We start from the raw sequence: 22,199 nt of genomic DNA, 5'->3' as shown, positions 1-22,199 counted from the left end.
TAATTAGCTTTTATATTGCAAGTTTATATTTTATGTAATATTTTCAAAAGTGATATTAAGTTTTTTTATTCTATTATAAAAAGAGATGTACTGTGCATATGACATTTTATAATTAGCTTTTATTTTGCAAGTTTATATTATATGTAATATTTTCAAAAGTAATATTGAATTTTTTAATTTATATCTTAATAATCATCACTACTTATCGTTGAGATATATCGAACAATTTGTGTCACGAAGTAATTAAAAGCTACTCAATTTATAAGCGATAAAAAATATCTGAGAACTATTGACTTTCCGTATTTCTTTTTAAAATCTGTCATAAAAATAAAGTCGCATATAAAATTTTAAAATTTCTATTTTACGTTATTTTCTATTTTTCCGTATACATAGAAGTACTATGATATTACGTACGGACCCTTCTATGTGAAAATTATGTAGCAATACGAACTTCATGATCAGAAAATCTTCCTTTTATCTTACCACCATCCCATTATGGATATGCAGCGGCCCGTCCATCTGTGTAGTCGTGATCATCATGATAACAGGATGCACTAGGTAAGCGCAATACGTGAGTCTCGAGAGAGGATACATTAGTCGAAGCGAAAGCAAACTGTCGATCATTCGGGCTGACCCTGTGCAACATTGGATCACGATAAAAGCCACGGCCATCGCCCATGCGGTGTGTCCTAAGGCAGCATATACGGAGCTCACCATCACCGTCAAATTTCCGGGATATAGTCCATACACCACCGAGAACATAATGGCCGCGGACAGTATCCACCCGATTAATTCCGCTCCCTGTGGAATTCAGATTCTGTTAGTTTCACAGAAAGAATTTCACGCTGAAAAAACAACGCGCGATATATGAGTAGATAGCAATCTCACCGTTAACAATCTTCGTGGTTTAAGGGTACTCAAAATTACAATGGAAATTACTCGTATCAAGATATTTATCGTTTTACATTTTACGCAATCATTTTTAATCATCCTATTGTTCGCAGCCTTCGTCGCGCATATTATATATTATAAATACACGGATTATGCAATTGTTCGGCAAATCCGCATTATCGCGTCATTATCGCGCCGGCGAGGCATACGCGAATATATCGCTGACTGATTGGCTAAATGATTAACCCGATAGCGCAAAACCGCTTGGGAATAGTGTGTTTCGAAATACTCACCATAGGTAGCTTCAGCTGGCATTTGGTTTTGAAGAGAATGTAACCGCTAATCGTGCCGATGAAATACGGGCCCGCTCTTAGCCAGGGTTTATCGTAGAGTTCATCGAATAGGGCAAACGGCTCTTGGATCCTGTGTCGAAGTGTTGATAAAGGAATTAAGCGTGTACGCAATATCGCGCGCGCGGTGAAATTGCCGCGTCCGCGTCGGTCGGTCGGGCGGGCGAATAATGCAAAGTACGTCTATAATAGGCACGCGCATCGCCATGAAGCTGTCTGAAATGAAAGCCTGCTTCCAATTACAGGCGATGCTTCGACAGATACCTGGGCTTATTGCATTGTTCCTCCACCCCGTATTCCACCCAGTTCCGAATAAAAAGACCGAGGGACTTTATTCAATGGGAGAGCAAGTCATACGGGCGTCGTAAGAGGCTGCGTATTCCAATTGTTGCGTTTCATTGAATAGCCGTGAAAGGCCTTTGTTACATTGAAATTGTTTCTCTCGTTAATATAAAATTAAGATTCTCTGCGAACTGGTTATAAACAATTTCAACGAATTGATTCGATATAATTAAATAATAAACTCACTCTCGAAATAACAAGACATATTTTTAAGCATAATTTTTTAATTAATATTTTTTATCTTGTTTCTCTTAGAATTCTTACGTCTCATCTTATCTGATTTCTTAGAAAGATATTTCTTTTTAAAACTGTCTTGCTATAAATTAGTCGTGCGCATTAATATTCATGATACCTAGCGAAGTAATAAGTATCGTTAATATTATGCGGCGTTAACTTATTACAAGCGTATCGTTTACCGCAGCAAACTCGGAGAAAGCGCGAAATGTGTGACGATACGTGTGTAATATCGATCGGTAGTCTCCAAGACATTACCTGGCTATGTAATCATTGCTGTAGGCTATCGAGAACGTAGTGAACCACGAAGAGACGATCAGCAGCGAAACGATAGCGACCGCGGTCTTGAAATATTTCACCGAGAGCAAAAGAAGAAGTATCCCAAGGACGTAGAACTGCGTGTCGTTTGCCATGTACCAGCTCCACATCATGCACTAGAAAGTTATTAATGTAATAGGCGCGAATCAATTGCCGAGCAGATATTGCATCGCGACGGGATTGCGAAAGTAAAGAGAACTAGGACACACGGAGAGGAAAATTCAGGCGCGCGCGCCGCGGCAAAGGCGAGACGCATTAAATATCACTTTGACGTAAAAACCGATCCTTACGGGTTCTCTCTACCTATCGCTCGTCGAAAGTATGTTGTTAACTCGTTTTTTACATAACCGCGTATTACGCAATATTCTTCGTTACCCGTATTTATTGTATCATCAAGAACTTAAGGCACCGTTGTTTCGAAAGAAGCATTAAAATAATTTCGCAATCTTCTTTTTCAATCCGTTATGCATCTTTCGGTAATTATAACACTCAATAACGTTTTTTTTAGTGTTATGGGATCAATATTTTTTTCAATTTTCGAAAAAAAAATATATATATATACAATATATATAAATACGTATTCGGCGCGAATGCTGTTACAAAATGAGTGCATGTGAGAAGTTTCATGTTTCGTTGAAAGCTTTGCCTCATAAGATACACCAGTAACGAGAAAAATAGGAAAGGAAACATTAGGATAAGCAGAACATAAATCAACTTACCATTTCCGTGCGCGGGTATAGCGAGTTCAAATATAGCGCGTTTCGCCACCAGAACTTTTCGCAGGTCAGGTGATCGATAATAACGGGCGAAAAGACTGTCTTCGCCTGGGCTTGTTTTATAGCGATCTCGTTCATCCCCAGCACAAACAGATAAGCTGGCGTCAATCTTCGTGAAAACACAGACAGAGAGATCAAGATAAGAACTGTATATCATCTATAACTTATCCGAATTGAATTGCTTTTCTCTCTCAACGGAAGGAATTATATAACGCCTGAAATAGATACCTGACGAATCGGTATAAAATCATGATAACGAATTTGGTGAAGCTCGTCTTCAAAAAGTTGCCCTTCTCGATATTGAGATTGCCCAAGGATCGGTAGAAAAGTATCGTCACCAACAAGCCACTGTCAATACAATTGTCGAAAATTAATCTCTGGTATTAGCGCGATAAAATGTTTATTGACGCGCATTGTGTTCGTTACCTAATAAAGAAGAAAGTGTCCACGGAAAATGTCGCGTTGCTGACGGTCTGGAACATGAAATTCCTTTCTGTGACCGTTCGCAATGTCTTGTTCTCTGCAAAGCGTAATGAGGAAACACTTAATCGCGGAATTGTCGGGTGAAAGTATATACGCGTATAAAGCGAGGAAGAGAGGCTTCGATTATCCGCCGATCGGGAAACCCGATACGTCCCCATTACATCATAACGCCTATCAGTTGCATCGAGTGCCACTTATAGAAAGTAGAGCGATCAAATTAGTTTGAAGCGTTGCTAATGAGAAACAAAATTTTCCCATGCTATTATCTCCGACGCTTCTCGTTTTACGCTTCTACACTTCCACGCTTTCTGCCGTTAACGTTCGTTCGTTTTGGAAAGTCGTTATTTTTGCAACTCTCACGGAAATTACCAGCGATCGAGAAGACCTGAATGTACGTGTGCACCATGATAACCCATCCCAAGGAGAACACGCGAAGTCCGTGGAGACAAGTCAGACTGTCTTTGGCCGCAGGCTCGGTGCTGATGATCCTACTTCCGTTGACGATAGGGCTGAACGCTAGTAAAAATTTCAGCCAGAATCCTGAAAAAAGTGGCGACAAAGATTGCGTTGAAGAATTTTTAAGGATATATCCGACGCGATAAGGTGCCGATAGAGATGTAGATATACGCCATTAACCTTGGCTACAATCCTTCCTTTGAACGGGGCTCTCTTTTTGCGGATGCTTCCTCCCCTTTTCGATCAGCTCCTGATCGTTTTCCTGTCCCATCGAGATCCTGCGCTCTTGATTCAGATTCTTGTCGATAAAATCGTTGGTTTTGTCATTGTTATTCGACACGCTCGAAGACTCGATGTCCCTCGCGAGGGGAAGCGATCTGTATTCGTACACGACCGCGCAGATCATCAGCATCAATATCGCGCCGCCGATGGCCCTGAAACGATAGTATAGTTCATCGTGAGTAAATCTACAATGAAAGCGACAACAAGACGTATCAAGAGTGTATATGTATGTGTAATAATATATTTTTATTTTCTTGATCTCTTTTACTGCTTCGCGTGAAAGGTCATTACGAAATTGTGCGCAGTGTAGGAAACAAATATATATTTTCTTCCTTGATCGCTCGGAAACTTTCTCGCCCTAACAGAGTTATCGCAAAGTTGAACATGAATACGAAGTATTAACACTGTATTACTGAATACATATATCGCGAGTGGGACTAAAAGATTAAATGTACCGGCGACAGTAGAAATTCACTGTCTTTCGAGGCGTGTTTAGTCGCAGTTTTACACCAGAGCTCATAAAATGAAGACGCAAGGTGTGTTCTATAGTCGTGTATCGCTTTTGTCTCTCACTAACAATACTAACTTCTGCATTCAGCACGTATGCATTGTATCGCAGAGGGATGTGCGCGTATACGGTGTTAGTGCTCACATGCTACGCGGCTGGTTTCGCAAATCAATTCGCATGTCGCTCAAACTGATGGCAACGGCGTTAGAAAATTTCAAGGACCAAAAGACCAGTACGAATCAATTTAATAATCAAATATCACCGAGAGTACGCTGTACATTCGCGTTAACTTTTTCAATTTCCGGCGTACTCCGGCTCTGTGTATATAGTCGCCGGAGCCGAAGAGCTTAATGTTCCGGGAAATTAAATTCGGAAAACTACTCGGTGCGATTTTCCGCGGTCGCTCCCACGGAAATTTAATCTTTTCAGAAATTATGTAATAATCCTCTGTCTTAATTACGACGAAAAGCAAAGCACACATGTGTTCCCACTGTCTATTCATTATTGAATACGATGAATGTTCATTGAAGTGCAAAACAGAAGGAAGGAGAAAAAGGGAGAGTTTACACGTAATATTTTAAAAGATTCGCTTTCTTAAGCGAGGATACGGTCGACTCTTTCCTTGTATAAAAACTTTTTATAACAGTGTTAAAATTTATATCTTAATTGCAACAAGTTTTCATAACTCAATGTAATTCGCGGTGCAATTCGCATGCAGTTCTAAATTATGACGAATCCCGGGCGCGATCCTCATTGATTCGGTTAATCACGAGTGAATCCGACAGTTTCGCGATGAAAAATTGACATGTCCGTGCTTCATTACGGAACTACGCTGGACGTGATATCGAATTTTCGCGTTGAAGATTATGTGCACAATTGGGATTTATAATTGATAGACATGCTGCGGAGTAATTAGAGAGGATTTAATAACACGCCCATATTTTATAAATTCATAGACGTTTATGAATCGATTTTCTCTCAAACTGATTGACACATATTATCAAGAATTATTTAAAAAATTTTAATTGATACGTTAACACACAGTGTGACACAAAATTATAGGTATTTTTTTTAAACAACAAGAAGTCTATAGTATCTTTGAAGTTTTATATATAATTTCTATATATTTATGTTTATATTTTAATGCATATATATCTGATTGTGTGAAATTAAAAAGAGTTATTTTATAGGAATATCCTACTTGTATATTTCCGTATCATCGACTACCAGAAAATTACGAACGGGAATTGGCGGATAAAGCGGAATCGGACAATGAATTTCGTAGTTACGGACCGCGCACTTATTTTCGGGGCTAACGGCCGAACGAACTTCCGCTTTATATCTCCTTGTCGGCTTTAAATTATTATTCCTGTCGGAACACACTCCGAACACACGAGAGGAGGCTTTTGCGGATTTCTTTCTTCTCCCCGCGGCACATTTGTGCACAGCTTAAATGCGGTTCGCCGCACGAAATAGAATGGCAACAGGCTTTCTTTTTTCTCTCTCTTGTTTCTCTCTTTTTTTTAGATTTGACCCATTTTAACACGCTATGCGCGAATTTCGACAAAGAGAAAGAAACAGAGGCGATCTAGACGCGAGGCGAAGAAACAAAAGTTTCTCAAACGAAGTTTTGTTGCGACCTTTTTTCGCCTTCTTCCACTTCTTCTTCTCTTTCTCTTTTCCTTTCTCCTTTGTCTTTCTCACGTATCTCGCATTTTCGCTGTTCTGATTTAATCCTTTGGCCACCGCCGTCGCGTTTGTAACTTTCGTTCGCTAAAGATACTTTTTTCTCATTTTTTTAAACGAAGTATTGAACGTGCAATGAAATAAATCGCAGATCTTCGATAACTGTCTCGAAGCTTTTGTATATATGGTATAGTTGTTACAAATAAATGACGCAAAATAAACTTTCTTTCGTATAATTTATTGTCAGTAATCGTCTTTTTATATTTTATTTCAGAGCCTGTGATGGTTTGCTGCATCGGTTTCTGGTGAGTCAGTTCAGCTTACTTAACTCGCTATCATACATCCGTTCACTTTATATCAGCGGGGCTTTCGTTTCGTGTCACCATCAGTTAAACTCTCATACGATTTGCTCCCGTTTCCTCGCTCCCTTTCTGATATCCTCGTTTATCACCGCGCGGTGGGGAAACGTGAGGATATTTACCACACAGTCGCAATTGCGTGCACGTTGACAACATGCTGAAAGTTACGCGCTTATCGCAAGGTTACAGTGTTCTCGGAATACGCCCACGTGCACGAGGTCGCATATATTATAATAAGGTTAAGAAACAGCGAAATAGCTCAATAATATCATTTGACGATATCGCGATATCGGAGATGTTGCTAACTCTGTCGAAATTTCACGCGGGATAAACGGGCTACTGTATGCCGTTAATAATGCGGCCGCTCATCCGACTCGTTTTCCACCTCGAATGCAATCGATTGGTACCCGAACTCGCCTCGGGACACGATTTGCATCCGCCGCGGCCCGCATTCTGCCGGAATGCAGACGATAGCGCGAACGCACTTTCACGTGTGCAACCGGGGGCTTTCTATAATCTTGCGTAATAGGTCCACAACGTGCGTGCAAGTGCGCGCGATGCACGGTCGGCCCGGTGCATAATTGCACACCGGTGCGCCGGACATTACGTACGTCGCACTCTTGAGGGTCAGCTGTTCAACTGAGCGATATTTTCCTTCTAGTTCCGTCAGAGAGTGATCTAGTGTATTTTTATTTTCATTTCCGTTAACCGATTCATTGAATTTATAACTTGTCCGATTAATAAAAATCAAAGCGATTAAAATAAAAAAAAAAACTCGAAAACGAGATACGACTTATTCGTAGCAATTGTAACGTAAAACCATTTGCTCTATATGAATGTTTGCATTGTGTTTAGAATTGTGTTGAAAAATAAACTGCTTGTCACGTCGTCTTGTTTGTTCGCCGTGCAACAAACCGCTCTGCGTAAATATTATCCTCGACTTGTGCATGAACAACGGATATCGCGTAAACTATGGTCGAAGTACCTATACCGAAGCGTTTATATTAAAGTTTAAGAGACCGCACATATAACGTTCGAGCCACGAAGCTCTTGGACGCAACACGATATACAGTCGGCGTTATCCGGAGCGATTTTTGAAGAATTACGCGCTGAGTGTTGTGACATATTGCAACCAGAAGGATTATTTACGACCCATGCGTTTTCTCCTCATTTCAAGCGACTCGGTAAACTGGGTTTCCATGCAGCTATCTTGAGATTTCAGGTTGTAATACGTTATTCTGACTTTTTCGTTGTATATCGTGAATTGCATATATATTTAATCATTTATGATATTTTCATCGCATTTTATATTGATATTTTTTATCAGCATTAAAATATCTCACAAAAGTCACTACATGTATATTTTAATACTACTGCTTTTAATTTTTACTCTCGCATTAAATCCTCGTGTTTGTTGCGATGGGTTTTACATCGTAACGAAAGTTTTGTATAAAGGTTTTAACAGGAAAATCGTAATCGTTTAGCGCAGCCCGTTAAGCATTAACGATAATCTGCAACGCGGACAGCGGTATACTACTTTATAGAATATTTCGTCCTTGGTAAACGTTGTATTAACGCTGTAATTATTTAACGCAATTTTACGGCTTACACTCCGACATTACGGATTAGAGAGGCCATCGCGAGGTGAAGCAACCTATCGATTGGTAATTTAAGCCGTAATAACTTAACGCGCGTGTCGCGTCGTCGCGTGGAGCCTTGTTTATCACGTTTGATTTATCCGTGTTGTCTCAGGCCGCACTTAGGAGACTACGAAATTTTTCATTTTCCATCTCGTCGTTGAAATTGCCTCGTAGATATTTCACTCAATAATAAATGCGGGCCGACGTTCGTTGTCGTTTAAACGCGCGACTAATTGAATTACTTTCGTAACGCAACGGCGCGGTGCGGTGTAGTCCGATTTGTTTGTCAAATCCGGGAGATTCGATGCACTCTTATCCATTCGGGCCGCCCGTAATTCCTTTCGAAGCGAATCGGGAAACGATGCGTATCTGAAAGCCGTGAAACTTTTCATGAGCAAATTCGCGGGAACCAGTCTCTCTATGTGCCGACGCGGAATAACTTTTTAAGGCAGGCCGTATGAGCCGCTAAATCGGGCCATTAGATTGTAACTCTCCTTGGAAGTTGAACCGCGCGCAATTTTCCCGCGGCGGACAATCTCGCGTTGTGTGTGTGTGTGTGTGTGTGTGTCTCGTTCTCGTTAACTTCATATCGTTATTATGCATTACGCGCAAGGACACGAACGCGTCGCGTTGTTCTGCAATAATAGTTGCAACTGGGGCGTATCGTGGCATCATCGAGGGTTCAAACGATTCTCCCAGTATGCTCGAACATTTAAATCGTCAGGCAATATGCAGTTTTCTTACGAACGTTCGTTCTTGCGATCCCGTTCGTTAACATTGGACGGTGTTAAAAACTAACCGAGTTACTTTCGCTGAATGTCGGGTTGACGATCTCATTAGTTATATCGTACTTGCTCAAGTTGAGCAAGACGTAATTCAGTTTTATCCCAATTTGCTTCACTCGGTGCGAGTTAACACGACGTTGAATTACATCGTCCGTATATATCTGCAAAAACACCGTCCATCTGAATTCTATCGCTCGGTATAACGAGTACGAATTTTATGCAACATGTGTGCGCGGCCTTTTTTCAATTTCTTCGAATTCTGCGACCGACATTCCTTGCGCCGGTATAAGAAATAACGTTATTGCAAAACACGGATTGATGTAATACACCGCAACACGGGCCGATGCAGAAAATTGGCCGTCCGGAATTATTATTGGCGTCGCACGTCAGTTTTTTGCCAGCGCCTTCGGCGGCACGTATGGCGTTCGGCAATCGGCGATTCAATCGGATGCTTTGTAATATATTACGATTTATGCAATACGCGGTTTCCTGGGTGCATGGTAGGCGTAAATGATTAACGTTCTGTAACGTTGAGAAAAAGTTCTTGCTTTCCTGTATCATGCACTTAATCGGTGACTCACAATTAGCTGCGTAACGCTAACCATTTAAATCGTATCATGCTGCCTTTACGCAATCATAATACTATATGTGTACGTAATATTGTAATATCATGATAATTCTGGTTAATCGTCTAACGATGTGAGCGCAGCATATGGTATGCCTGAGAAATAATCCACCATCATATCGTGTGATTTCTCCCTTGACGAGAATTTAACGTAATCTGTCGTTAACTACATTGTTAAATTCATAGGGTTAAATTAAACTGAATTTTGAGTAATTTTTAACTATTCCATAGGTCGCCACTGCTCCTACTCAATATGTAGTTAATTTAACTAAAACAATGTTAATTTTACTAAACCAATGGAGTTAAAATAATCCTATTTTGTTTCAAACTAATAAATTTTGACGCACATGGTAGTTAAAAATAACAAAATAAATCTAACTCATGGTATTGGTTTTATCCTCTAACCTTTACCATACACTTGAGTTATCTTTTTACTTCTTAATTCGTAGATTATTCACATGTAACTTATACGGTATTTTATTACATTTGCAATGTTTATCGAAGACGGTGGATAAAAACGGCTATTTATGAATGAACATTAATAACACCGTGCATGAATGTGACAAGCCAATGATCGCTACGACTCGGCAACGTCTCATTTACATGCATAATACGAAAAGGATGCGGTTGAGATAATCGCGGTGAATCAATGAAATATGCATTTCTTCAAAATGCAACTCCAGCGTGGAGACGCGAAGCACGGATTGGGGATCGCATGTCGCGAGATCGCGTGCAATTTATTACGCGATACATATATAGACTAGGATCGCGATAGCGCGATGAACGTGTCCCGTTCTTATTAGGCGCGGTCAGTTTTCAGCGCTGACCGGGGAGTTATGCAATTTACATTACATTTACGGCAAGAGCAGCCGGCGCGCGTTATACGCCGCGCCGCGGTAACGAAATGCCGGGAGTCGGGAGTTAGAAAAGACTGATGGACGATGGTGACACGTTGGCGCGGTTGCATCGTCCGCGCGGGTCTGTGCAACGGACACTTGCTCAATTTGACATCCGTGTCATACCCCGGCTGTTTGCGTTCGCCTTGTTTGCCGAACACCGCCAGATCGCACGAGCGTCATTATGCAACCGATCGACGGTCGTAATTCTCTCCTTTCGATTAGATGAGCGACGCGAGTCGTAAGTGAGTGAAACGCAACGAAAGTAAGTATGCTAACTAACGTGTTTGGCACTGACTCCGAACAGTCGGTGTCGCCGATTTTTTTCTTCCCGGGTAGGCGCAAATTAGAAAACTTGACGCAAAAGGAAAGGGAAGGAAAGGAGGCTTTTCTTACGACCTGTCCCGCGTTCTTTCGGCGTTCTTCGGCCGTTCGTGCGGTACATACCTACGACGTAAACTTTGCTCTCTCGGGCTTCGTTCCAAATTGCGAAATACCAAGGACGTCCAGTTAAGGCATATCGAAGTTACATAACAAATAACCCAAGTTAAATTGGGTATTATCTCTCATAAATAATAGCTTCTTGATTGAGTTTGCGTTGAGCTGTTTTGCGTTTGTTTTCTGTACGACTCTAGGCGAAACGTGTATCCGTATAATTCATATTACGAATTAAGCCCTTCCGCTTGTAAATATATCGACGGTAATTCGCGTAATGGAATGCAATGGTGATGCTAGGTATCATCCGAGAACTGTGCGATAAATCTCGTAGTATCGATTCATTGCCATGGCATTAATGTAGCGTGTGCGGTCGGGTAAACGCAGGGTGCAAACTCGTCGAGCTTGCGCGATTGCCGCTTGCACTCCCGGCAATTATAACCGTTCACGTGTGCAACATACTTCCCGCACTTTCTTTTCGCAAGTGTACCGCTTACGCGCTCACATAACCGGCTACGTCAGATGCGCATAAACCATATTTCGCGTGCGGCTATATCTCGACCGCGTAATTAATAATCTGGCGGCGTGGCGTATATGTGCCGGCGATAATAATACCGTTCCCATCGAGCCGAATAGAAAACAGCGCCGGACAAAGTACAACTTTCGATCAGAGAGCAGGAAAAACGAGAGAGTTCGAAAGACGGGGGGGAATCCGCTTACGTGCCTATCTCCGTTCCGGTTAACGAGGCTCCGAAACTTCGGGTGTATATAATCAAAGTTCGACTGCAATCCGCGGTCGAAATTAGCCAATCCTGCCGAACTCTTGCTTTCACTCGCACGTCAGGGATATCGAGCGACATAACTACTGTCGTGGATTGAACTCTTCGAATGCCCTAATTGCCAGTGCACGAGAACAGTACGTACTCCTCGGTCTTTCGGTTCGGTTCGACGCAGTTTCTAACTTGGGCAGCGGGAGCTTAAACTAATTTCCATTCGTAGATTTAGGAGTATAATTCGTTTGTACAGCTGACTATTTTAATCCGCTCCTATGAGACACAATTCGATTAGGAGAATTTATGATAACTGCATTTACGTCGCTAAAACGTACACAATTGGAAAATTTGTGTTAAATGTAACATAAATCAATGTCCCAAACGGTCCACTCAAATGTTTGTGTCAATATGGATGTGTTAAATGGTAACATCGATACTATGTTAATATTTGAACTGAAAAGAAATGTAATTTTGGTCGTAATTTGAAGTTAATTGTGTGTACACATAACATAACTTTATGTTGAATCATCCTCACTTCTGTTATAGAGTAAAATCAACGCTCTTTTTCTGTAAATTATGTTACTTTAACTTATTTTTTAAATTATTTTAGTAATTTTACATTTTATATTTGTTATTAAGTTTAACTAACATAGCAGACATATGTTAAATCTACACATGTATATGTTGATTACTTTACACAAAAACTTTAACCAGCAGATTTTTTCACAAAAGTATAGAAATTTTCCAACAGTGTAAAATACATAGTATCAGCAGTATTAATTTCTTATATACGAAAATGCAAAAAAATATATGAAAAATTTACGAAAAGAGGTATTTTCTACTCGCGATATATTATTAAAGATGATAAACCCAGATTCTCGCTATACTGAAAATGAAAGGATTGAACGCTATATAGCGTTTTAATATTAACTAATTTACGAACATTTTTTAAAGAGATTATAAGTATATATATTGTCGCCGCATGATCCCGTCGCGCTTTATTTTCTCCGAGAATTATGAGGGAGCTTGTAATTAATTACTTTTTAAGCTCGCCATGGCGGCACGCGTCTAATTACGACGTATTTTTATCTCGTCTGCGCGTCGTACATTAATTCGTTACTCAAAATGAAATCTCTTGTCGCATATCGCGTTGCGCAATAAATGATTGCAAAATTTCTGTCAACCGCCTGACCATATCGCGAATCTTAAACTTAAGGAATCATGCTCCTCTTATGTAAACGCGAGTTTCTCCGTATTTGTTTATTAAAGTAAACGCGCGTAAGCGTAAAATATTATGTGCACAGCTCCGCTCGGAAAATTGCGTTTTAACGCGGAACAATATCGGTCGGGGGTCATTGAAATATAACCCTATTTTATCTCTCACAAATTTCATTCCGCAAGGCTGGGCGGTTACTTCGTAATAGCCGATAAAATGGAACTTACAACATTGTATGCAACGGACACAACGTTGTACTCATCGGACAAAATAATGCTTTTAGATCACTTCAATCTCGGATATCAATATATGAATATTTTACATTCGAAATACCGCGTCCTTTAATTGGGAAAAAAATCTTTTCTTTTTTTAATTACGCAAAATTCGTTTATTCTTAATTTAAAAATATTTTATATGCGCCATACAGTTTAATATCGTCGAATTATTCTTGCAGACAACGCATGTATGTATATACATGCAGTTAAGCAAAGTTACATTCGAATTGAAAACAAATATTTCGATCTGTAGGAAACAGACTTTTCTTGGATACCACGTTTCTTCTTTCGATATCGTCGGAATATCAACTTTGGCATTCAGGGATACGAATAAGGGGGAGGAGATATCTGCCTGCGTTTACCGAAAGTACGGCAAGCAAGTTTCATAAGTTCCGCCGGAGCACTGCGTCCCGGAATGAAATTTTCCAAGTTACACCGTTAGATAGCTCAAGTGCTTCGCTCACTTTAAATCGCATGAATAATATTTTTCTATTATCGAAGACAGTCTTATGGAACGCCGCGAAAAAGCATCATGTAATACAAAAAAGAAACCGTCGTGTTTAAACAGTATCGTGTGTGAATAATATTTGTGCATATAATCGCAACAGTCAACGCTCGTGAAATGGAATTAACTAACAATTACATATTTCCGCTGAATCGATGCATTTTCCAATAATATTAAATTAATGATATTATTATGCGATGCGAAAGGTCATATCACGAGTTCCCTGGCCCGATGCTTTCGGAGCGATTTACGGTTCGGTTGTAAGAGGATTTTTAGGATTACTCACGAGAGGACGTAAAATTTGGGATCTTGCCAGGCGCAGTAATTGCTGGATGGCACGGGCTTCACTGTAACAACGCGAATTTTCGGGCCGCTCGATCGATAGGTCGAATTGCCCTCGCGTTCGACTCTATCAGCGCTGGCCCTTAGCATCGAGGTCAGGGATGCGCGATCGCATGTACCCGGCAGGCAGAGACCCAAAAACACTTGACGTGTCTGGAAAGAAAATGAAATGATCTCGTTAGAGCGAAGTATTCTCTATCCTTCGACGAAACTTATTATTTCATTAACAAATCTTGCGGGGTAGAGTACCTTTCTTCCACATTTCGGTGTCTCCTTATTTACTTATTGCAAAAATGCTACCCCCAAAAACCACCCCCCGAAAAAGGTGCTAATTTATTGAAAGGTACACTGACAATTTATTACAAAGAAAAAAAATTGACAGAGAAATGCGCTTTTTGCAGAGAAATTGATAGAGAAATGCAAGGAAACTTTGCGCGTTCTCTGTTTCCTGTGACGCGTACATTGCATACTTCGCTGCTTTTATGCATGAAAAAGAGAGTGACGGGAATTTGAATTTTCTGTAACTGGATTCAAACGGCCGGTAATCTTTACTGGATTAAAAGGATTCATGTATTCGCGCAAAAATATAGTGACGGTTAAGGGTCTTGTACAATGCCAGGTAACAGGGAATATAGGAACAGAATTTCTGACGCGTTGGATTTCTATTCTCTATTGCCTGTATATACCTGACCAATCACTAAAAGTGTCATATAAAATCAAATCACTATGTGACTGGTCAGGTACAGGCAATGAAGAATAGAAAAATCTAATGCGTCGGAAATTCTGTTTCTATTCCCTGTTGCCTGGCATTGTGCAAGTGCCTTTAAGCTTGCTCAATGTTCGAGATTATAATTTTCGTTTAATCGCGTCGATCTATCGATCGCGCAACAATGGAAATGAGAACGTGGCGACGAAAAAACGCAGTTCATACTTTTTCTATTCGGTTCATGCAATAGGGCACCGCGTGTAGTTCCATTTTTGCTCTTACTATTAAGAGAGAGACAGGGAGGATTTCCGCTCGATAATGCTGAATTTATTGAATTTAGAAGCTGGTTCTAGATCGAAAGATGCGACGGATTTTTTCTCTTTAACCTTTAGCCTGCCGGCATTTTTTCATTGAAATAGTGTCCTTTTTTTCCCCCAAAAATTTATCTATATAAATAACATACACATTGCGCAGAATTTCGAGATTTGTTCAGAGCCACAAAAGTGACTTTCCCGGCAGTCATAAGATTAATAACTTGGTAAGTTGCGCGGATCATAACCCGTAAATCACAAAATCACTTTATAGACGGGAAATTCTATTAATTAAGCACGTACCTAATGATATCGTCCAACTTCGTAAGGATAACAAGACAGAAAGCACCAGATTCCCAGCACTTGAAACCGAGAATTTGAGGAACTTTGGGATTTAAGTCACCGAATAATCTTATTAGCGCAAATGCCGAAACTTACTTTTCCTATTGAAAGTTAAACTGCAGGTTTGCCAGCTGCTACTAGACCTCCGACTTAACAAAACTGTAACCGATCTATGCAATATTTTCTATTACTTTCGATAAGTTAAAAAATTTTTTTAATTAAAATTTTGTTCAATTTTTATTACGGATATAGACATTGATTTTCACCGTATATCGATGATTTTGTATTTTGGTTTCTAATCTGCAGACAGTGCAGACAATACGTTATTATTCTTTAGAATTTAAATTAATTGTTAATAAACAACAGCTATTTTAACGACGTATAAGTTTGCTATTGAATTGTTCAATCTGACAGTTAGTGTATTTCTCTACGCTTAATTTGAAAATAGATAAAGTACATTTGAATCAACGAAATATTTAAAGCGGTAGATACATTCGAATTTAAGCATTTTAAGCATCATTTAGGAAATAATTATATTGCTTATGTACATATTAACAAACAATAATTTATAATTCCTAAATTAAGCAGTTATTTAATTAATATACTAATAGAAAAGTTTAATGTTACGTACAGATTATTTAATTTTTTTTGTAAATAAAAGTTGGAATAATTATTTGACTTAAAGAGAATTTACAATGTTAAATCTAATAGCGAATTCGGTTGGACGCACCAGTGCGCACTCAGTGCACATTAAAGCCGTTGTACACGAATCAACGTAAAATGTATGTTTAATATAAACGGGTTAAGTCACGAAATCCTCAATTATCTTTATTGTACTATTTGGTAAAATATGTATTGGGCATTTATAAGTCAAAATATTTGCATTTTACTTTAAATATTACAAATTAAATCAGTGTACAACGGCTTTAATGTGCACTGAGTGCGCACTAGTGCGTCCAATCGAATTCGCTATAACTTTGAAGAATGAAATTTATTCTTAATTGTTTTGTAATTGGAAAATAAAAATTTTGTCTTGTTATTACATTTCTCTTTCAAACTTTTTGTTGAGAGAAGTGAAATAATAAATCAAAGAAAGGAAAGCTACTTACAATTAGTTAATACATTTTTCATAGCAGTTGAGTTTTACCTTCTTGATGTATAAAAGATTAAAAGAAAAATTCATGATAATATACACGATAATCTCATTTCTCTTAAAACATTTAAAAAGGCGCAAAGTAACAAAATAATGAATTACCATAAGTAAATAGAGAAGTGCTTTTTCGATCAAGTTGAATCTTTGTAGCTTGATAATATTTTTAAAAATAATAAATTAATTTGCATAAGTATTTTTTCGATCGATAAGTAACTTTATTCTTCGTAAACGTTAGATTTAACCCTTAAATACACGCGTTATTTTTCATAATTTTTCGACTATTTTTCATATAGTTACGGATGGAGTCTACATCAGGGATCTTCACAAGTTTTTTTTGTTTTCTCTAAAAGTAATGTAACATGCAAGTTTTAGACATACGTAATAATAAAACAAATAACTGATATATCGCATAACTGAGAAAATACGTATAGGAAAAATAGCGCTTGGGGTCCAGCCAAACCCCGCCCGTGCAGTTAAAAGTTAGTCGCTGTTTTGGCGCGCGGCGTCTGTTGCTTTAGCGCGTAACGTACGGCGTTTGTTGTTTTGGTATGCAGGGCGTATACACGCCTGTAACGCTCTGTACACAAGATCGCCGCGTTATCATCACTCGCACACCGAGAGCGGACAAGCAGCGGCGAGATCCGCTCCGTGTGTCGTTGTATTATCAACCCTTACGAACCGGAAATGATTAATCGAATTGTAGTCTCGATGTCGATTTGTATCTATAAGATTGTCTATAAGATATCTATTGTCTTTCTGGCCAGTTCTCTCTATATCGAATTGACGGAAAATCGAAAAAGCATAGGCTGCATTCCGATATTTACTGTCAGCAACTGTCAGTACTGAAAATCTCTAGTATACGTGACGTAAAATATAGAAAAATATAGATTTTTAGTACAGCCAGAGTACATGCATTATTGTGTATTTGATGTAAAAAATACAAGTAAAACGTGTGCAAGTAGAAACTTGCACATTGCTTCCTCATAGTTTTAAAGTGTGCAAGTGGAAACTTGTCTTCGCTCACAAAGCTCCTCTATGAGGAAGCTTGTATTTTATTTAATGTATAATTATTAGTATTTATTTGTTTTGGCTTCCTCATAGAGGAAGCTTTGTGAGCGAACTTGACTGTTTTTTTTAACAGAAATTTTAAAGAATTATTGATTAATTAACCAAATTTTTTTAAAAATTGGCAAAAAGATAATAAAAATCTAATAGAAATATTTACAATTGCTCAATTGATATAAAAACAATTATGACAAAAGATATCAACCGCCATTCGACCAGATAGCGACCATTTATCGACGCATTGACATTATATTGATTCGACTAATCTATATTCGTATCACGTTTCGAGTTATCCGCCTATCAGCAATGTAATCTATCATTTGAAAGAGAGACAGAGAGAGAGAGAGAGAGAGAGAGAGAGAGAGAGAGAGAGAGAGAGAGAGAGAGAGAGAGGCGTGACGTGGCGTACGTCACACATGAACAGTCGCATTGAATAACCCCACAGAGAAAGTCACAATATATATCCATCGTTTGTATTAATTGTTAATTCAAAATACCAGAAACTAAAGCAAAGTTTATACACGCAATGATTAGTGGCGCCAATCGACTAGCGCCAGTAAAAATGCAAGTGTAAACACTTGATACAAACTGGCGCTAGTAATGTGGCGTTTACTGGCGGTTATTGGCGCCAGAGAATCGAAAGTTAAGATATTTTAACTTTTAGCAGTACTGGTGTCAGGCCTAAGCGTAAAATTCGAGGTTATATATGCTTGCTGTCATTTACTGTGTGTTTAATTGATAAATGTTAAATATTTTCCATATTATACGCCAATAGCATCACTGTGTAAACACTTGTGAGTTTGCCAGTTTAATGGCAACGGTTTCTGGCGCCAATGAATGCCAGTTGGTGCCACTAATCATTGCATGTGTAAACGCTGCTTAACGTGAATATTGGATGTGAATTTTATGAAGTATTAAATCTGTCGGGTCAATAACATTTGATTGGCGTGGTCTTGCCATTTGTTTTAATGTGCTACCTGCGTGCCGCTCCCTATTGTTTACGCAAGCTCGCCGCATTATCATTCGTATCTCGAAACTTGAAAGCAGTGGTGGTTGCTTCGCGTGTCGTTGCGTTTTTATCCTTCTAGACGCAATTGCAAGTGCCTTCGTCAAAAATTATTATTCCTTACACGTTTATAGGTAACAAACAACGCTTATATTAATCCGCGCGGTTAATAAACTCTTATAATTCGTAATGAGAAATGATTCGCATATCAACGTGACATTTCTTTTTCATAGAAGATATTTTGCACGACTGATTCATTTAAGGTACGAATCTAAATTGTGGTACTTTCTCTTAACACAGGATACATATATTAGAAAAGAAAATCGGAAAGTCGTAACATATGTCATTGGTTTATTAATAATATTTCATGTGTTTCGAAAACGGAGGTGCTTGTGCAATTGTCATATTCTAATAATTAATTAATCGGCAGTGTGATAAATGGGCCAACAATACGAGCTAAATAAAAAGATGTTATCTTAATAAATTAGTTTATTTACACGACATAAATATAAAAATTAAGAAAAAATAAGAAGTAAATGTTGCGGCTTTACTTAGTCTTCTTCAGTACGAATACAATTTAATTTAAGTAATAATTATACTAAAAAATTAAAATGGCGAGTGTTATTGTCGATCTTACGTGACATGTCAAATTATATATGAAAGAAACAAAAAGAGGGTTCGGAAATGTGGGTCTAAGGTCAAAGTGAGGCTAGCCGAAACGTTTACTTTTTATTTTTTCTTAATTTTTATGTTTATGTCGTGTGAATAAACTAATTTATTAAGATAACATCTTTTTATTTAGCTCGTATTGTTGTTCCATTCACCACACTACTCTTTGCTTTGCACAAAACAAGCCTAACAATCTAGTAATAATTAATCGGTTTTGTAAATGATCATTGTGTGAGTGTAATGAACAAATCTGAGAAGAGGAGAAAGTATCGGGCTTAGGCGAACAACTTAGGTGAGATAATTAATTCTTTATAAGTTATTTGTATTTTAGAAATTATATAATTAATTGTATTTTATTATTATTCGACAAAATAAATAAGATAAGATAAAAAATTCAATACGTGCAACAATTACTTTTTGAAGTTTGTTATTTTGAACGTTATTATAATTTGGCTATATTTGCGTGTTCCAGGTCAACGTAGTTACGACAATACCGCTGCTGCGCTTCGTATTGGTGAGTCCCAAATTATCTTTTATTTCAATATGATGTAATGGATCTGTGAAAATTGTATTACTATATATAAGAGATATGAATAACTAAAAATTCAAGTTAAAAGTACGAAAGTATCACAGATAAAGACAATACCTCGCAGATCTTGCTTTAAAGTGGATGAACTAGAAGAGATTAATACTATAGTACTTATAATCCTGGAATATATGCGATTATATGGAATCTTTTTGTCGATTTAATGCGCTTATGTGCACGCAGAGCTTATAAAATAAAGTTCGTAATGCGCGTCGTTTATTTGCACATTTATTTGCATGTTTTATTAAAGTATTAATTATGAGATATATTAAATATTAATCGCCTAGGATAAAATTCGGAAGGATAAATAAAAAGATAATAAGAAGTAACTCATAAGTAGAGTAAGCGTGATAAAAAGTAATAATGATGGAATGATTAAGAAAGAAGTTTCTCAAATCTAATAAATATATTGATTATTGTTGTTTACACACTTTTTGTCAAACACTATGTTTAGATAGAAGTTTGAAAAGAAAATTTTCGCAAAGAACACCATGAAGAATCATATATTAATAGGGAAACTGTGCCTATCGCTCTTGTTTCTAATTCCGCATGATGTTGAAATTGCAGTTATATATTCTGTCACTGAGCAGTGGAAGCTGTTGAACAACGCTGTTTTGGACGATCTTTTGTTTTATTTAAGTCAGAACTGTGTTATAAAAAGTAGCGTGGCAGTTCATAGTTGTAACCGAGGGTTTCGAAATTTCGCAAGAGGTGTCTTTCGTTATTAATACAGCAAAAAAGATATGTACTAAGAACGAATTTCTGTCATGAGAACATGTGATATTGTGTCTAATTTTATTCCTAAATTAGAGATATTCGTTGCTAACCATTATTGTAATTCTTTAATCGGTTATGTTTCTTCCTTGATGTGATATTCCTAATTCCGCCCTTTGGGAATGTTCATTATACCGCCAATTTTTCCCAACTGGTCTACCTCTAGAATACCTCTGACGCTCCCTCAGTCTCCTGTTTAATGAGTAACAAGATCTTTTTCCGAGAGTAAATCGGCCATGCGGGATGTTGACCTCATTACCCCACTCTATAGTTCGTGAAACCCCATGGGCTTTCTTAATCGTTAAAAGAGGATATCTTTACCAACCTCATGTGCCCTATTTTGAGTTATTTCTATTTCCAGCATATATTGTGTGTCTCTCATAATTGTATTTTTAATCAACTTTATGGTGTTTATCTTGGGGTTTATTTTTCGTAGATCACGAAGATTGGAAAACAGTTTATGTGTTGAAATTTATGTGTAATAAAATTAAATGAGTACCTATTTATAAAAAAAAATATATATATAGGGTAAAACATTGTCAATATTTAAGTACGTTCTTTTTATTATCTTTTCTTTCCAAATACTTCGTAATTAAAAGTTAAAGTCAGCATTTAGTCTTCCTGTATTTTTCCGCGATCAAATATTACATAACCGATGTGCAAAAGAAAGATCAATATTGTACAGACTTTTCAATTATGCAGCACATATACGTATAAATTGGAGCATTAGAAAAACAAGACCGTTACAGATCGTTTCGATACGTGTATTAAAGCATAATTAAAGAAGGATAGTGAAAGTATTCCACAGTTACATATCTCTGTTAATTTCATTGAAAAACCGCGCCACCGAATATTATTTATATTTAATCTTGAATGTGTCAATTTAATCCTTCATAGCTTATCCTTGTTTATCGACAATTCGATTTTATATCATTTGAAAGAAAATGATAAATGAAATGATTTAACAAACATTTCGTGACAGACAGATATTTCAAAATGGAATTTTTTATGATATAAATTGTAAATTATAAATTATAAATTATAAATTATAAATTATCTCAGAGTTTATTACTTACATACCAATTATATCAAAGTAATTTAATATTTTAACGTATATAAAAGAGATAATACGAGAACAATAATTTAAAAATGTTAGTATCGTGATATCTCGCATCTCTGTTATCGTGATTAAACGTGGATTATTTATGATAAACAATAGTTATTTAACAACATACATATATTAATGGATAAATAATTCGAGGGATATACCACAGAGACATATAATGTTTCATAACGATTTCGTCAGCTTGAGCGAGGTATCGATGCGTGCTTAATTAATTCCCGTGCAGCGTAGTTTATGCACAATCGTGGAATACAAGTGCGAAATGATGAAACCGTGTCGAATAGGAG

At 37.8% G+C, this 22,199-nt stretch overlaps 1 protein-coding gene and 1 long non-coding RNA gene across 2 annotated transcripts in view; one reads left to right on the top strand and one right to left on the bottom strand.

Annotated features, from left to right (window-relative positions):
• Positions 1-22,199, bottom strand: part of LOC139777482 (nose resistant to fluoxetine protein 6) — a 29,335-nt gene that overhangs the window by 1,594 nt on the left and 5,542 nt on the right. Inside the window, exons 3-11 of the mRNA XM_071714923.1 lie at positions 14,122-14,330; positions 4,031-4,284; positions 3,764-3,934; positions 3,338-3,431; positions 3,140-3,259; positions 2,855-3,020; positions 2,076-2,251; positions 1,185-1,314; positions 484-801 (exon numbers count right to left, since the gene is read on the bottom strand). Of these exons, the coding sequence (XP_071571024.1) occupies positions 484-801; positions 1,185-1,314; positions 2,076-2,251; positions 2,855-3,020; positions 3,140-3,259; positions 3,338-3,431; positions 3,764-3,934; positions 4,031-4,284; positions 14,122-14,330 (1,638 nt within the window). The remainder of the gene's footprint in view (positions 1-483; positions 802-1,184; positions 1,315-2,075; positions 2,252-2,854; positions 3,021-3,139; positions 3,260-3,337; positions 3,432-3,763; positions 3,935-4,030; positions 4,285-14,121; positions 14,331-22,199) is intronic.
• LOC139777483 (uncharacterized) lies at positions 10,635-20,841 on the top strand. The gene is made up of 3 exons (XR_011719374.1): positions 10,635-10,896; positions 19,902-19,943; positions 20,583-20,841. It is a non-coding gene; the product is annotated as an uncharacterized lncRNA (long non-coding RNA).

Source organism: Temnothorax nylanderi, unplaced genomic scaffold (assembly GCF_030848795.1).
Source record: "Temnothorax nylanderi isolate EJ_2023f unplaced genomic scaffold, tnyl_v1.0 TNYL_tig0150_pilon, whole genome shotgun sequence".
Lineage (NCBI taxonomy): Eukaryota > Metazoa > Arthropoda > Insecta > Hymenoptera > Formicidae > Temnothorax > Temnothorax nylanderi.
Note: the sequence above shows the minus strand (reverse complement) of the source record. Positions and strands in the feature narration are given on the sequence as shown.